Source organism: Rhagoletis zephyria, unplaced genomic scaffold, assembly GCF_001687245.7.
Source record: "Rhagoletis zephyria isolate East Lansing unplaced genomic scaffold, Rhagoletis_zephyria_1.1 Rzeph_scaffold_00796, whole genome shotgun sequence".
NCBI lineage: Eukaryota > Metazoa > Arthropoda > Insecta > Diptera > Tephritidae > Rhagoletis > Rhagoletis zephyria.
The window spans coordinates 88158-107087 of record NW_016157880.1 but is presented as its reverse complement, the minus strand read 5'-3'; the positions used below and the strand labels follow the sequence as shown (position 1 = coordinate 107087).

At 40.2% G+C, this 18930-nt stretch overlaps 1 protein-coding gene across 1 annotated transcript in view; it reads right to left on the bottom strand.

The window, feature by feature from the left end:
- Positions 1 to 2235: 2235 nt before the first annotated feature.
- Positions 2236 to 18930, bottom strand: part of LOC108361575 (protein abrupt-like) — a gene marked incomplete at its 5' end in the record, with an annotated part of 87119 nt that continues 70424 nt past the window's right edge. The window contains one exon of the mRNA XM_017614217.1: positions 2236 to 3124. Coding sequence (XP_017469706.1) covers positions 2694 to 3124 — 431 coding nt within the window. The remainder of the gene's footprint in view (positions 3125 to 18930) is intronic.

Here is an 18930-nt window from a genome sequence, read left to right as displayed (position 1 = left end):
AGCTCATTTCGGTAAAAGTTTTTTTCTACAATCAAGTTTTTTCGTATACAGGGTGTCCCAGAAGTAACGTGCCAAACTTGGGGGGTAGGTAGGTGGGGGGGTGGTCGGGTGCCGATGGATTGGCCGATACGGGTCAATCACGTGGCCCGCTCGATCGCCAGACCTGAATCCATTAGATTTTTTCTACTGGGGCTGTCTTAAGGACAAAATTTATTCAAAAACGATTCAAAACGAAGAGCATTTGCGGGAACAAATAAATGGAGCTGCTGCTGAGATAGCCCAATTGAGTTTAAGATCTCTAAAAGCGTATTTTCTTAAAAGGTGCCGAGCTTGTTTTAGAGTAGAAGGTCGCCAATTTGAGCATATTTTATCAATAAATGAATAAATTTTTCTTCAAACAACTCATGTATATCTTATTTCACGTGAACCCATCCTTCACACAAAATATTGATAGATATAGCCCTTGTTATAGACTCTAGTCCGAATTCCGGTAAGTAACANTTGAGTATGGAGAGGCAACTATCTGGAAGTATTTTACATAAAAAATTTACTAAGTATTGCCCGCTTTGTAGTTGCAGTTAAAGAAAACACATGAAAAGGCACGATTTTTTTTAAATTCAAAAAAATGTAAATATTTGTTTATCAGTGAGCTCACCCCGCCCACCTACCTTCCCCTAAAGTTTGGCACGTTACTTCTGGGACACCCTGTATAATAGGAGCACAGCAATACATACATACATACATACATATGTATGTTTGTACATATGTGCATAGAAAAAAAATTTTGGATATTCTTACAAAAAATAGTCATTTATTTCAATTTAATTAATTTTCACTTTGTTTGAATATTGTAATGTCGACACAAATATCAGAAAAGCTATTCATTCGGTTTGTATATGAATAATACATAAGCCGTTTTGAATGCATTCATGCAGCCCTCTAGTTCGAACTCATGGCCACGATTATCCTTTTACCAGGATATTTATTCGCGTGGCCCAGGGTGGGCGCCAGTAAAACCCGAGACACTTAGGTTTTGTATTTTTATTTATTTCCCTACTATATAGATTAACCGTTAACCGCAAGTGCATACGCAGAATTACAATTACAAGGGTAAGAAATTATTATTTAAACCTTAATTTTACCTAGTCGTTGTTTGTCGCTGTGGATATTTAGTTGTTGGTGCTCGTTGCCAGATTCTCTTACTTAGATTCCGGTGAAGCCGCAATGAAAGGTGTATTCGAGCAGCAATCAATACAGCACTGTTACTTTGAGAGACTTTGCCTACATCAAGCGTTCAATGAACAAAATTTTTACAATTAGTTGCTCATCATTGGCAATTCTGCAGCATTCCAGAAGATTTTCAGTTGAGCATCATCAAGAAAGCAACAAGGCTGCAATATTGCAATAAATAGTACGTAGCTCGAACACACCCGAAGTGTTAGCGCTTTTGGTGGGAAATAACTCGTGTTGATCGCTATCTGTTTACGCTGCATCGAACTGACAAAGCGAATGTGCGTGCACACTAGCGAAGTGTCAGCACTTTTCGGAGGGAATAAAGGCTGACTTCCAAAACGTCAATTGCTTTGCATACGTACAAAGTATAAGGTTCCATAACGTTGAACTACAAAATATTCACAATGTATACTGTTCCAAAACGCATCCGAAAAGTTATCGAAACGCATTGCTGGAGCAATCAGCGCATCAGAAACAAAGTTGATGTTTCGTTTGTTATTGGTTACCATTGGTGTTTTAGAAATGGAAAATTCAGAAAAATTGTTCATTGCTATATTGAATATTTAAAACATGCAATGTATATGGTTGCAATGTGTTGCAACTCCGCATATAAAAACAGTTTGAATACCGCAATATAACAGTTTCCAAACATTGTATTGATACCTTTTGGAAGTCAGCCAAACTTTTCGTTGATCGATATATGCTGAGAGGAATATTGCTTACTGTTAGTATTTATTGCTTATTGTTGGTTGTTGTTATGGCGAAATGACAAGCGGATGTGCGTGTTGACCAGCGGGGTGTCAGAATATTCTGGAAGGGTATGAACTCCTCGCTGGTGTCAACTTATATCAGGCAAGCATATTAAATTATTATTAAAAAGCTTGCCGAGAAATTTCACTGTCGATAGCAATCCACGTATGAGTATAATAATCGGTTAAATTGGAAGTTCTTAGGCATTATAACTTGTGCGACTAGCATTTGGGGACAAATAATTAAATACAATTTTTAAAGGATAAAGATAACATATATTTCAAATACATATGTACATACGTATTTATTGAAGTTGATAAACCAATTTAAGAAAGTCTCCTTGACATTTTTTTCTTAGTTACCATAACGAAAGCCTAAACTTACATTATTTTATGTCACTTCACAGGGCAAATAAAAGATCTTTTTTAAAAATATTTTGTTTACATTATTTTATCTTTAAAATGGCATTTTAAGATCAACCGAAAAAAGAAGGTGCTTTCATTGTACAAAGTAATTTTAATTGTATTGTGAAGTCGAACGAAGAAAAATTATATTTATGTGTATATATGAAACTTTCTGACTTATTTATACTTCAAATATTTATGTATGTATATGGTCACCGTGGGCATATGGGGTTCCAAGTTTCGCAACATTTTTTTTTAATTTTTCGTGTATAACTACATACATACACATTCGTAAAAAGTTGATTTTCAAGCTTTTGGCGTTATTTTCTTTTCTATAAACATTTTCTCATGCCCAAAATTTTCTAAACCTTTATATGAAGTTTGAGGTTTATTATCTAGAATTTTAGTTTTTTCCTTTGACTGGCACTCTATGGAAGTTGCGAAATCGGACGAATCTTGGCGCATTGATATTGATGAAGCAGTTGCTAGAGTGTTTTCACCTGGCAAAGCACTACTTGAAAGTTGCTGTTTTAAAATGGGTTCAGTAGAAAGGTCTGCTGCTCCACACTCTTCATTTGTAAAAACGTCGTTTGTAATGGAATTGTTGGGAAAATCAGGATGTTGTTGCATCAACGTAGGCGGTATGTTATCGAACCCTTGTCCCATTGCATTTAAGTGTGCAATTTTCGCTGCATGCATTGTAGCTGCAACTGCACGATCTTGCGAAGTTCCCATACCTTTAAAACAAAACGAAAACGTAAATAAATATAGTATCTGTAATAATCATAATGAAAAATTTATCTAACCATATACATAGATAATATTTTTATATTGCTAATATAATATAATACAATAGGTTTTTTTTGGGATTGGAGAATATTACATTTACGAGGCAGTTTGACAAATGAGTATCGCGCAGGGTAAATAAATGCGACACTGTTCGTATTAATGCATTGCACGTATACATTTGAGTCGCCTAACAAGACATTTGTTAGCAGCGCAATTACTCACCCTCTTTATCCCTCCATTCTATACTTGAGTGCGGGCAGACACAAACCGATTGGAGTATGCGTAAGTAAAAAACCGATCAATATCATGACAAGTAGTATTTGCTTTGCAAACGACAACTACATCGATTGAAAAATATCTGCAAGTAGCGTACTGTAAGCAGTTACAGCAGTTAGTTAGACATTCTCTGTTAAAAACCCCAAGAAAATTGGGAAAATATCCCTCAATTACCCACATCTTAAAAACTTATTCCACAAAATTCTCAAAGAATTCAAAACATATACATATTTCAGTAGTAAAGAAGTGGCAGTCATATAAAATAATAATAATAGATTGGCGCTTACACATATGATAGTGTTTGGCCGAGCTTCTCCTCCGATTTGTGGCGTGCGCCTTGATGTTGTCACACAAAGAGGAGGGACCTACAGTTTCACGCCGACTCCTAACGGAGAGTATATTTTTATGAGAAGCTGTCTTTCATTTCAGAAATACATTCGAAGGTTTGCCATTGCCTGCCGAGGGCTTGAGGCCGTTTTTAATACGAAACTATTGTGGAAAGACAACAATAACCTATAAAAATGGTAGAAGGGTTAGCTATTTCGGAAATCACCAAATTTCCTCATCAGATTTTTTTCAGTGGGATTCCATCCAACGACCCACAGTGGGGCAAAAAAGGTTGCTATGGACAAATCAATTTTGAGAGTCCAAATATGAACCGATTTCAAGTTTCATTTTTTTTAAATAAGAGATGATTAAAGTTCGCGTCGACCTACCCGTGGGGATTTTTTAAAAAAGCTCAAATTTTTTATTTATTTATGTTGAAAAATGAAAGAAAACAAATTTTTACGTTTGAGTACTTCCAATTTTTTTGAAAAATTCTTGAAACTAATTTCAAATGCCTGCATTTATTTAAAAAACTATTCATAAACATTTTTCCATAGGAAACATTTAAATAAAAAATACTTTTAATTTGCCATCTATACTGATATATATTTTGAAAGCCGTTGTTTTCTTATCGAAAAACTCGAGAACAGCTGTACCGATATTTTTGAAATTTTGGACCTCGACTCTAGACCCTCAAAGGATGATAATGGAAGAAGAATAATTTCAATATATCAAGGGGCGTGGCACCTCCCATACAAACTAAAGTTTTCACACAACATATCTCTGGAAGTATTCATCGTAGAGTGCTGCAACTTAGTATAGAGATATATAATATCAACGCCAAACTCATGGGAAAAATGGGAGTATTGGGCGTGGCACCTCCCATACAAACTAAAGTTTTCACACAACATATCTCTGGAAGTATTCATCGTAGAGTGCTGCAACTTAGTATAGAGATATATAATATCAACGCCAAACTCATGGGAAAAATGGGAGTATTGGGCGTGGCACCTCCCATACAAACTAAAGTTTTCACACAACATATCTCTGGAAGTATTCATCGTAGAGTGCTGCAACTTAGTATAGAGATATATAATATCAACGCCAAACTCATGGGAAAAATGGGAGTATTGGGCGTGGCACCTCCCATACAAACTGAATTTCACACATTAGAATGTGTATGTGGTGCATATACAGGCGCATGTAATAAACCTGAATTGATATGAAGAGTAATATATGTATGTATGTGGGTATATGAATAACAACCGCTTAAAATCGATCTCAAATTTTTACTTTCTCTGTAAAAATATTAGGTCTATGTTATGTAGTTTGACTACCGTCAATTAAATGTAATGCTTTGTATTGCATGTGCAATACGTTTTTCGTTTCCAACCTCATAAACTGTTTAAAAGTTATCAAAACAAATTCTATGGGACTGAGATATATTGCTTTCTACTTTTTAGTTCATTTATAATTTTTTTAATTTTATTTAATTCATGTGAGCCCACTACAATTAAGCGCAGTTATTCGGCTGCAATTAACACTTGATTATGTGGTTGTCGGTTTTGTTGTAGCAAAAACCTACTAATTCTATTTTTAGAATGTTTAGCTTTTAGGTGTGCTCATCCAAGGTGTTTGTTTTTGTTATTTATGGCCTTATAACAATTATATTCAACAATTTTATTGAGCTGGAGGCCGTTTTCAATGAAAAAATATTGTGGAAAAGAAACAAGAATGTATAGTAAATAAAATAAAAAAAACTTTTTAATTTACCAGACCTTTAAAAATGGTCTAAAAATTAGAAATTAATATTTCTCAGTCCCATAAAATTTGTTTTGATAACTTTTGATGTTGAAATTTTAGCAAAAGTCATTATAAACAATTTATGAGATTGAAAACAATAAACGTGGAGTGCATGCAATACAAAGCATTAGATTTAGTTGACGGTAGTCAAACTACATAACATAGACCTTAAATTTCTACAGCGAAAGTACAAATTTGAGATCAATTTTAAGCGGTCGTTATTCATATACCCACATCAATACATATATTAGCCTTTGTATCAATTCAGGCTTATAATAATACCTGTCCGCCTCCGGGAGTAACGGTGGACTTGCTGCGGCATGGGGCTCTGCCGTGGTCGACCCCTTTTATTATTTTCCGGCCACCGAAAGGCCTCGGCTCAATAGGTGGCCAAAGAACCAGAAAAATGAACACAAAAAATAAAGTAGCCTCGGAACCCTGCACGGGTAGTGCCGCCGCTGGGCACGGCGATGAACACTAACGACCTCGGAAACCGCATCGACGGAACCGAAAGGGCCTGAATGGCCCAAGCAACTTCGGGCTTCCGCAGAAGCTGGAAGGATTTCTAAACCCCCGGAGAGAAAGCAAACCTCCAGAGATGCTGGTGGAACTATACCCCGTGTGGGAAAGTCGAAGCCTGCGGAAAAGCTGCGGAAGGCCTCCTCTCCCATGCCCATCTAGGGCATACTGAAATTTCAAGGTGAAGTGGTCGATCACAAGTCCTCCATGGTCAAGCAGAGGACCACTCCAGCGGGTAAATCCTCGACGACGGGGTCAAATTACCTCGATCTGCGCCCCGGCTGCTCCAAAGCAGCAATCAGAATTTCGCCCTCCGTCGGGGCCCAGCGTGACCGAATTGCAGTCCTTAAGGTCATCAAAAGATTGGGGGTCATCCCGCATGACCAACTGACGGAGGAGCAAAAAGGAGTCTACGCCGCCAGCGACAAGCGATCCTCCGGGAAAGGCGGGAAGGACAAACTACCCACTCGGGCAAACCTAAGGAAGGACCTTGCCTCCAAGGTACAGCGACCTCAGGAGGACACCTCGAGTGGATCCAAACGGCTTAGGACTTCCTCTCCCTCTAATCGTCCGTCTATGGCCGTATCCAACACGAAGCCGTTCAGTGAAGCCGTCAAAGAGCACCACCCGCTGCCGGTGTTGGCAAATGGTCATCCGGACGGCCACATTACAAGGGACAACTGGAAGTCCGTCCTGATGGGTTTATGCAGGGTATATAAAAGGATACTCCAGAAGTACCACGGCCCTGCACCAGTCGTCCGGGATGCCGGATGGCATCAAGGGTGATATAGGCTGGTAGCGTACGCCGATGAGCGCGCGGTCCGGCTCAATAAGGCAGCTATCTCCACGATTGGACAGCTGTGGCCCGGGGCAAACTTAGTTGCTGTCCATATGGATGAAATCCCTAATAGGCCGCGAGCCTGGGCCTGGGTACCAGCTGAGCCGTCAAAACTGGCAGAGATACTCGAGTTCATCCGACTGGGCAACGAACGACTGCCCACCAGCGATTGGAGGATAGTCCGAGTTGGCGAGACCAAGGTGAAGCAGCGTTTTGTTGGCTTTGTCATCAACGATGCTTCTGTCACAGTTCTCGAGGATTGTGGTGGGGTAATTAGCTACGGCTTTTACTGCATTACAGTAAAAATCCACCAGAGACCGGATCAGCAAAAAGAGGAGACAGGCAACGCCTCGAGCGGGCCTGCGGCCCTCGAGTCGGCATCGGTGGCAGGCAGCACGGGGTACACAGGAAATACCACGAGTGAACTTGTGGACCCACCAACGAGTGTATCCGATACTGCGACAGATACTGAGAGCGTCACGGGCTCAGTATCTGCCTACGTAGGGTCGGTCTACAGTCGTTGGGCAACTCTGGACGAGGACCAGCTTCCGGTATCCGGACCGTAGGAGGAGGACAATGACATCCCGCTCGGCGGCGGGAGCTAGAAGAAATGGACATAACCGATTCTGAGGATGGTGCAGATCCTGCAAATTAATCTGCACCACTAAAAGGCAGCCTCTGCTGCTCCCCTTCTTCGCCTCAGTGATAAAGCTGAGGACTCGATTCTAGTCCAAGAACCTTGGATCGTCAGAAACAAGGTTTGCGGACTGAAATCTGATGCCTACCAGGTGGTAACAGCTCCAGTAAATTAGAGCTTGCATTCTAATTAAAAAAATAAATTCTCATTTTTTACTCTCACAATACAGCGACGAAGATACTGTCTGCATCAGCGTACAACTGAACGAGAGCGTGATCTGGCTGGCGAAAACTTACATGGCCCACGACAGCCATTATTTTCCACCCTATAGACTGGAAGAAGCTTTGAAGGAAGCAATTCGCAGAAAGCTGCCGGTCATAATAGGGGCCGACACTAATTGACATAACACGATCTGGGGCTCAAGCGACACCAACTCCCTAGGTGAGTGTTTGCTTGACCTTATTCTTTTATATACTCTTACTATAACCGTGGGAACGATCCCACCTTTGTGACCTCTGTTAGTAGGGAAGTGCTGGACATCACCCTTGTGTCGAGTGGTTTGTGTGATCAGATAAGTGACTGGCAGGTGTCCAAAGAACACTCTTTTTCTAACCACCTCTACATTAGTTTCAATCTCAATTGTGATCCTGCTAATCTAACAGCATACAGGAACAGAAAGCGAACCGAATGGGCAAAGTATAGAAATTCGCTGTCGGCCTCTCTACGCAGATACTCTTTTCACGATAAGTTCTGCTTATCGTTAAGACCTGATGAAGCGAGTCTCTCGAATACAAATGGTGTTTCTCTCGGTGAGCTGGACCCATCGTCAAAAACTGATGAAGAACTGAACTTTATGACAAATGCCTGTAATGCTGCTTTCAAAGCCTCCTGCCCAAGAACTCTCCCGAAGGGTAAAAAGAAACCCCAGTTGTGGAATCCTGAGATTTCAGCACTGAGGAAAAACAGGAGGCTTTTCAATCACCCTCAGCGAACAGGTCTTTGGCAACCCTACAAAGACGCACTCAAAGTTTACAAGAAGGCCATAAAAAGGGCGAAACGTGAATCTTGGCGAAACTTCTGCAACAACATAGAAGAGAACTCCGAAGCCAAAAGACTGAGGAAAGTTCTCTCGAAATCCTCTTCAAGTGTAAACCCTATCCAGAAGCCTAACGGTGACTGGACGACATCATGTAACGAAATGCTGGAGGTGCTTATGAGCGCTCACTTCCCGGGCTGCTCGGACGACAACTCCGGATTTTCTCCCGGTTCCAGGACCTAATTTTCTCTGGGTGAAACCGTTGGGGACGTCGTAAGTGATGAGAGGGTGGAATGGGCTTTAATATCCTTTCAGCCCTACAAATCTCCAGGAAGCTAAGGACATACTGTGCCCCCTGCTTTCTCAGATTTTTACAGCCTGCCTAACCCTGATTCATATACCACATAAGTGGAAAAAGGCAAAGGCAGTATTACTACCAAAAGGAGGCAAGGCCGCTCATGTGAAACCGAAGGTTTTCAGGCCTATAAGTCTCAGTTCATTCTTTCTTAAAACTCTAGAGGCTCATTGACGAATATATTCGACGGAATATAAAAACTGACAACCTCTCCCCGAACCAGCCTGCATATTCCAAGGGAAAATCCGTCGATACCGCACTCCACGAAATCGTATCGACCATTGAAAAAGGATTTGCCTTAAAAGAATACACGCTCGGAGTTTTTCTCGATATCGAGGTTGCGCTTAACAATGTCTAGCCGTAGTCTGTTGTTAACTCCCTTCTTATGGCGGGGGTGCAGCGGGTTCTGGTGGATTTTGTTGGGCTCCTTTTCGAAAAGAGAACTACTCTATCAGAACTGGGGGATGGTTCCATTACAAAGTATGTGACCAGAGGCACCCCCCCAATCTCCCCTCCACTCTGGAATCTAACATCGAACACCCTGCTTCTAAACCTAAAGGGCGCCGGTTGTCAAGTCATAGCATACGCTGATGACATAGCAATCGGGGCAACGGACAAACATATTCCAGTACTGAGTGAGTTATTTCAAAACGCACTCAAACTTTAGCGGATAATCTACTACAGATCGATTATATCACTCCTCTACTCTGTTTAGACAACAAATTTTTCACAAGAATCCCAGAGAGGAATGAATGGGAGGGGGCCACAGACCTGAACCCAGGGTCTGCGGCCATATATACAGATGCTTCTAAGCTTAACAAAAGAGTAGGGAGCGGGATCTGACCCTGACGAACTCGCGCTTAACCTCAGTTTTCGCTTACCGGACCATTGTAGTGTTTTTCAAGCTGAATTAAACGCCATAATGGAGGTGGCTCGATGGATCATAACCTCCGCCCCTCCAGGACGGCCTATTGATATCTATTCTGACAGCCAGGCTGCTATCAAATCTCTCAATTCTAATGGCACAACCTTCAAAGTAGCCATAGAATGCAGGAAGATTCTCAACTTGCTGGCATTAAAATGCTCCTTTACTGTTGTATGGGTCCCTGGACATAGGGACATTCCTGGCAACTGCTTAGCCGACGACCTTGCAAGGATGGGGACGGAAATATCTGATGTCAATTCTGGTCAGAATGCGGGCATACCTCTAACCTCCTGCAAACACAGACTAAAGGCTGAACTCATCGAGGAGGTAAACACCAGGTGGGCTACTACCAGGCAAATTTGGCCAAAGATCGATGTAAAGCGATCCATAGCTCATACTCGGCTGGACCGCTCCTCACTCAGATTAGCAGTCGGGGTAATCACCGGACACTGCCTGATGGGCACACACGGAAAAAGGCTAGGATACCCCACCAATGATTTTTGTCGGAGTTGCAGGGACGAGGAAGAGGTGGAGACACTATCTCTGCTATTGTCCCGCCTTGGCCAACACGCGCAACCAATCCTTCAACAAGTACTTTCTAGATTGTTTAGCTGATTTGAACTCGGCGAATGTCCTCGACTTTTTGTGCTATATAAAACGCACTCGGTGGTTCAATTACTAAAGAAGGTAAATAAGCATATGGTTTTGGCCAATGGTATCACAACGGGCTTTTTCAGCCCACGTGTGCTCCGCGTTCTGCGCGGGGCAGCCACTCCAACCACGTAACCTAACCTAGTCCATTTATAAAAGCATGGTATATTAATAAGTTTTATTTTATTTTATGTCATTTTTAGGGAGAGGCATACTTAATTATGTCATAACTTTTGAAGAAGCATTTAGCATTTATGGGTACATTTTATATTTAGTAAGTAAGAAAAGCGTGCATTAAAAAATAACGAAATGGCAAGTAACTCAAAGTCTGTGACTCCACATTTCATAATTTTCAAAATTTTCGGTTTAACGCGTAAAGTTTTTGAAGCATAGAAACTTTTTAAGTATGCATTGTATGCTGCAAACAATTACGAAAAATTGTATACCTCAGCATGAGGTGTGCTTTCAGAATAAACCAACTTTTAAACATAAAATATTCTGCTATCTTGAGCGTTATTTTTATTCCAAAATATCTTAATTGCAGGTACATTTGAAAAATACGTCGAAAAGATCTAAATATTTTTATAACTAATAGTCCTTATAACGTTACATATACGTGTAAAATGCTTCAAAAAAAATTTCTCTAGAAGTGTGTTAAAATCCTGATTTAGTACTTTTAATTATGCGCCTTCTTGTAGCCAGAATATTTCGAGCGTGGTATCAAATCAAATTTTTTCGACAAAGGTTCTGATAGTTGGTCGTACTTAATTGGAGCCTACTAAATTCAATGGGATCCCCAGTTTCCCCGATTGGCTCCACTTTTGGAGATAGCGGTACTTGAAACTTTGCTTAAATTTTAACTATTTTATAAAAAATATTACTTCGTTTTAAGGACGTTTTACTGAAATTTTGCACACGCTTGTATTTTAATTTTTCGTTCATTATCTCTTAAGATCGTCGAAATCAGTTCACTCTAACATCTATATTTCATACAACTAATTGTTCAGAGACATTGTTTTGCGTTATAACTCCTCCAATTAAGCAGGTAAAAATTTACTATAGGTTCACTTTAACATATAGCATGCATACAATTTCTTATTCAGATATAAAATTAGAGTTTAGCGCAAAAACACATATCTGTTGTATTGGAGCTATATGTTAAAGTGAACCCATTTCAAAAATTTTAAGGAATAATTTAGGAATATTAAAAAACCCGTATGTGCAAAATTTTAGTAAAATAACTTCAAAACTGAGGGAGTTATTTCTAAAATAGCTAAAGTTTAATTAAATTTTCAAGTACCGTTATCTCGAAAACCGGAGCCAATCGATTTATTAGGAGATTACGAATAAAATGGTGTATAAAAAATAGGTGTGCTTACAAATTTAAAAATTTAAATTTTTTTTTGTAAAGTGTACCTATTTTTTAGATTTGCCCATATACTTATACATATAAATTTTTCTGTGTAGATTAACTGCTCTTCCTCTTTTCTAAGGATTCCTCTTCACAAAGATCAGGAATAATTTTTAACCATACCATTCCAGACTTATAGATAACACAGGCCTACGATGGTATCTCCCTTAAAAAATTAATTTAAAATTTTGGTAGGTAGTAGGTACTAAGCTCCAAAAAAAGTAAAAATAAAAAATTCCATCACGTAAATTTTCCGAGAAAATTCGTTTTTAATTTTCTTTGATGTTACAGCGTATTACTAGTGAACAATTGGTGTACAAATGGGTCGCAACTCCCGCAGTAGCACCAATGGTGATTGAAAATAGAAAATAAATGAAACACAACCAAGTTTATTAGTTATAGCTATGATTTCAATTGACTTTATTATGTAATAATGCAGTGGGTGTACAATATTATTACCTTTTAATATGTATCGCTGCAGGTGTGATGGCTGAAGTCGTCCGGTGTCGTTGATGTCGCGAAAGAAGTGAAAGTGCCCCGTTTTGACAAAATTAATAATTACCCGCCGGCAGCCAATTGCTCGGAGGGGAAACTTAACGAAATTATATTACAACGGGGAATAATAAATGTATTTGCTAACGGCGTAGCAATAAAGGTAGGCCGTATATATGCCTAAGTGTGTTTGTGAGCTCAGCTTAAGTCAATGCACTTTTACATTAGGCCGGTTCGATCTTTAAATTATTTGGTTTGGCATGAAGGCCTTAACATGCCCCCTTGCTATCAACAACATCGGTCGAGCGCCTTAGCCACCACGCCTGACTAAGTACCAAGAAGTAGAAGAAACAGCTCTAAAATATATGTAAAGTAACAATTCATTTGCAATAAAAAGATTATTATTATTCCCAGTGGAAGGATGCCTCAAAGTTCCTTTGGTCCACGCCTTAGTCTCCTAGCTAATGGAAAGAAAAATGGAAAAAATACTTGTAAATAAAAGGTGTGGTTGTTCATTTCACTGCAAATATTCATATAAAATTTATTGTTATTAGCATTAAAATTTCATTTAAAGTTCATTATTTTTAGTATTAAAATTCATTGAACATAAATATTGCTGGTCGGTTTAAGAGCAAAAATCGCCAGAAAGCATCCAGCCAAAAATAGTGCTTTGAGCCATAAGGGGTCCGAAGCTGTTTGGGAGCGTGCCCTGCAGCACAACATCCGGGTACACGTCGGCTCCCAATACTAGCCGAATCGGAGTCGCGGTGTGAAAGTTTGGGTCCGCTTGCCTTATGTGAATGGAACGCTGTTGAAATAGATGGATCGACGCTGTTGGTGGAGCTGCCACGAGAATAATTTCGGAATATTTTAGCGTGAATAGCCAACCTCTTGTTCTGGCCATGTTTTCCGCGCAGACGTAATAGACATCCACGTTGGGAGCCAGAATTTATAGCATCTGGGCGAAGATCTCTTACTAAGTCTGAGGATATAATCGACATCGGCGTGCATACGTCGATTAACGCACGTACCAAGTGATGTCGTCCGCGAGCCTCTATCTTCACGATGGCCGTAGGACAAACTGAGGTTATTGGCCTTAATATCTGTATTTCGCGAATAAGCTGGCCCGTGCGAAAGGCAGTGGGCAACTGGCGAGGCCTCGTCTCCAGTCTATCCTGATCGCGATTGTGCCCATTTGACACCTCTCGTCTTTGGCGCAGGCGGAAAGGCCTACGGTAACACAAAATAATGTCAAGAGCAGGTAATAATGTACCTTTGTACTATTTAGCATGTCATTTGACGGTAACAAGAGCAAATTCAATTTAAATCTATTAAATACATTCTAGCGTGCCTCAGTCCTTTACCCACAAAAGCGGCTATAACTTTTTTTTTTTCTATTCAAAACAGTAAGTGTGGCACCTTTCTGAAATCTTTATTAAATGAGCAATTTTTTTATGTAATGTAAAGTTATAGCTCAGTACATTTTTTTTTCNGTGCGGATGATAGCAAGGCCAACTTATATAAGGTAGTGTTACAGGAGCAGTTGGAATTTTCGTAAAAATGAGATTTTACAATGAGACTGCTCGCAAAATTGCAATGTTTGTAGACAAAACGTCACACTTCATTGCGGATTGATTTGAACCAACGTTTTGGGCTTGCATTATGTCAAGAGGATGTGTTTGTTATAATTCATTCTGTCATTTACTACCATTATGCGTAGGCCAATTCATNGGCTTGCATTATGTAAAAACAGATGTGTTTGTTGTAATTCATTCTGTCATTTACTACCATAATGCGTAGGCCAATTCATGAAATCATTTCATGCGTTTGAGTAGAAACTGAATGAATGAACACCATTTCATGATTTCAATTAACGCGAAATAGAGTTTATGCACTCAGTTTTTACTCAGATCGATGAAATGATTTCGTGATTTGGACTACGCATACATGTGATACTTAGCTTTTAATTTATAAGGTAATTTTATGTTTTTATACTCTTGCTACCACATGAATATATATATGAATTCATGATAAGAATATATGAACTCCCCTTGGAAGATAGAAAGCGAGTAAGAATAAATGCCGAACAAAGGTATTTGTCTTCTTTCAACTTAAGTAAATGCATTTTGCAAACAAAGTGCGTACGTTACTTAGTGCCTTGGTAATGGCGAATTCGTAAGGATATATTGATTGCATTATAAACAATTTCTCTTATTTGTTAAACATACAATTACCTCCATTACAACCCGCTCCTATGGATGGTAGAAGCGCGAATTCATATAAGGTTGTGTTACCGGAAAATTAATAAAGAAATTATATAATAAATAATTATATGTAACCAAACCTATTTATCAATCGCCTAATGGTTTGCCGAACCGTAAACATATCCAATTTCGTGAGTAGGTACCTGGTACTCACACCTTTTTTAAGAAGTTTCACTTCTATCGTGTGTACGGTGTTACACACGCATTTTTTATTATTAGAAAATGCTTTAATTAGTGATGCCAATTGCAACAAATTTAAAGCCGCCTACGCAGAAAGAAGTTCTGCCGCTCTTCTCTGGCAACACAGAAAGGAGAATTCTGCGTAGTAAGGGTTATGATCCCTAAGCGCGGCCGAATGCCACTTACGCAGAAATAAGTTCTGCCACTCTTCTTCAGCAACACAGAAAGGAGAATTCTGCGTAGTAAGGGTTATGATCCCTAAGCGCGGCCGAATGCCACTTACGCAGAAATAAGTTCTGCCACTCTTCTTCAGCAACACAGAAAGGAGAATTCTGCGTAGTAAGGGTTATGATCCCTAAGCGCGGCCGAATGCCACTTACGCAGAAATAAGTTCTGCCACTCTTCTTCAGCAACACAGAAAGGAGAATTCTGCGTAGTAAGGGTTATGATCCCTAAGCGCGGCCGAATGCCACTTACGCAGAAATAAGTTCTGCCACTCTTCTTCAGCAACACAGAAAGGAGAATTCTGCGTAGTAAGGGTTATGATCCCTAAGCGCGGCCGAATGCCACTTACGCAGAAATAAGTTCTGCCACTCTTCTTCAGCAACACAGAAAGGAGAATTCTGCGTAGTAAGGGTTATGATCCCTAAGCGCGGCCGAATGCCACTTACGCAGAAATAAGTTCTGCCACTCTTCTTCAGCAACACAGAAAGGAGAATTCTGCGTAGTAAGGGTTATGATCCCTAAGCGCGGCCGAAGGCTGCCTACGCAGAAAGAGGTTCTGCCACTCTTTCCTGGCAACACAGAAAGGCGACTTCTGCTTAGCAAGGGTTATGATCCCTAAGCGCAGCCAAAGGCCGCCTACGCAGAAAGAAGTTCTGCCACTCTTCTTCGGCAACACAGAAAGGAGGATTTTGCGTAATAAGGGTTATGATCCCTAAGCGCGGCCGAAGGCCGCCCACGTAGAAAGAAGTTCTGCCACTCTTCTTCGGCAACACAGAAAGGAGGATTTTGCGTAATAAGGGTTATGATCCCTAAGCGCGGCCGAAGGCCGCCCACGTAGAAAGAAGTTCTGCCACTCTTCTTCGGCAACACAGAAAGGAGGATTTTGCGTAATAAGGGTTATGATCCCTAAGCGCGGCCGAAGGCCGCCCACGTAGAAAGAAGTTCTGCCACTCTTCTTCGGCAACACAGAAAGGAGGATTTTGCGTAATAAGGGTTATGATCCCTAAGCGCGGCCGAAGGCCGCCCACGTAGAAAGAAGTTCTGCCACTCTTCTTCGGCAACACAGAAAGGAGAATTCTGCGTAGTAAGGGTTATGATCCCTAAGCGCGGCCGAAGGCCGCCCACGTAGAAAGAAGTTCTGCCACTCTTCTTCGGCAACACAGAAAGGAGAATTCTGCGTAGTAAGGGTTATGACCCCTAAGCGCGGCCGAAGGCTGCCTACGCAGTAAGAGGTTCTGCCACTCTTTCCTGGCAACACAGAAAGGAGACTTCTGCGTAGCAAGGGTTATGATCCCTAAGCGAAGCCAAAGGCCGCCTACGCAGAAAGAAGTTCCGCCACTCTTCTTCGGCAACAAAGAAAGGAGAATTCTGCGTAGTAAGGGTTATGATCCCTAAGCGCGGCCGGATGCCACTTACGCAGAAATAAGTTCTGCCACTCTTATTCGGCAACACAGAAAGGAGAATTCTGCGTAGTAAGGGTTATGATCCCTAAGCGCGGCCGGATGCCACTTACGCAGAAATAAGTTCTGCCACTCTTATTCGGCAACACAGAAAGGAGAATTCTGCGTAGTAAAGGTTAAGATCCCTAAGCGCGGCCGAAGGCCGCCTACGCAGAAAGAAGTTTTGACACTCTTCTTCGACAACACAGAAATTAGAATTCTGCATATTAAGGGTTATGATTACTAAGTGTGGCCGAAGGCCGCCTACTCTGAAAGAAGTTCTGCCATCTTCTCCGGCAAAACAGAAAGCAGAATTCTGCGCAGTAAGGGTTATGATCGCTAAGCGCGGCCGAATGCCGCCTACGCGGAAAGTTGTTATGCCCAAAATACTCACCATTTTGAATATTCTTACGCACAATAAATAAATCGAGTAATTACAAACAGAATTACATAAGGAAATAGACTTGTGAATGGGCGGATCCTTATATACATAACGGAAATATAAACGCAATCTAAATTTAATGTAATTAATTTTTTTGTAAAAAACTTAAAATCTTCCACATTTATTGCAACTGGCATCACTATTTAAAGCCTTTTCTGGTAATAATAAATTGGCAACACCAAACACCTACATGTTTTGATTACAACTAGCAGAAGAAATGAGACGCTGGTTTTTCGGGAATAGTTTTCGCTTTGATATTTCAATAAGTTGGTTATTTTCGTAATTTTATGCTACAAATTCTGTTAAAGTAAACCATAGTGAACACGTATATACCAATATGCATTCATTTCGTGCGTTTATTAATATGATTTCAGTGTTAACAGTTAACAAAGTTGACCTGAACGAAACGGTTTTTTGTCAATAACTTTTGAACGGTTAAATGAAATCGATTTCCTCCTTTGGGGAAATTTTCGGTGGCCAGCTAAAGTGCACAATTGCCAAAAAAGTTGCCCTTTATTAGCAAAAAAAATTAAATTGCAGCGAAAGGAGCTAGATGCAGTCATTACCCGCCTATAAACTCTGAAGGCCACTAGAAAAAACGTGGATGAGGTAAAATTCGGTAAGATTAGCTCTCTCGGTTTCGTTGTGAAGCTTCTTTACATTGACATCAATAATATCATTGCGGGCTCATAAATGTCCAGCAACTGCATCGGCTGGATTTATTATACATTCACCTGGATTATTTACCACCCTCAAAGATTACTTGTGTAAAAAACATTGCTATTGTGTTTTGTTTAATAAAAAGAATAGTGGAAATTATGATTTGTGTGTGTGCATTTAAAGTTGGGGGTCGTGGTTTGGTGCCGATATGACCGATGTTTGTTGACACAGGCCACACCGGTGGTATTAGCAAAATTAATAAAATTAAGTCAGATTGTAGCGGCAGGAAGTTTGTAGGTAAATATGAAATATTCAACACCTACGGGCACTCGGCATATTCAACAATTCCTCACATTGTTAGTCGTGTTTTCTTGGTTTATCTTGTTTTTTACTACTAGCACGAGGCAAGAACGATAGAATACAAGATTGCGCATTCCCGCAGAATGACATTTGTGGCAACGGGTAAACAAAGAGTATGACGAAGAACAATGAGTTGACAGTTGTGAATTTGCAGTGAGAAAACGTGTTTTCTTCTCGATTCACCAATTTATCAAGCCATCTTTGAATATAGCAAATTAAGCACTACGTTAACAAAAAATATACAACCAGGCTGACTTCCAAAACGTATCAATACAATGTTTGGAAACTATTATACTGCGGTATTCAAACTGTTTGTAAATGCAGAATTGCAACGCATTGCAACCTCATACATTGCATATTTTAAATATTCAATTTAGCAATGAACAATTTTTCTGAATTTTCTATTTTTAAAACACCAATGGTAACCAAAAACAAATGAAGCATCAACTTTGTTTCTGATGCGCTGATTGCTCTGGCGATGCGTTTCGATAACTTTTCGAATGCGTTTTGGAAAAGTATACATTGTCCACATTTTGTAGTTCGGCGTTATGGGATATTATACTTTGTACGTATGCAATGCAATTGACGTTTTGGAAGTCAGCCCCACTCTTGAAATGTGTTCAAATGAATAGGTCTTATTAATTAACTATTTAGAATTTTTGTGTTTGTATTGCAGGTGCCAAAAAAGTGATAATATCTTCTCGCAGCGCATGTTTTCCTGCAGAAAGTGGTCGATGCTTGCTTACCTCCGATTTTAATTTGTAATTTGTGGTATTTCAACGTTTTCAACTTAACATGTCGTGTTTAAAAGTGGTCCGTAAAGTGCTTCATGCATATTACGCTGGTGTCTAAATTGTATGGCTTCTCCTGCCGGCAGAACTCTACCCACTTTCTGGCCAAGGCGTCGTCGCGGG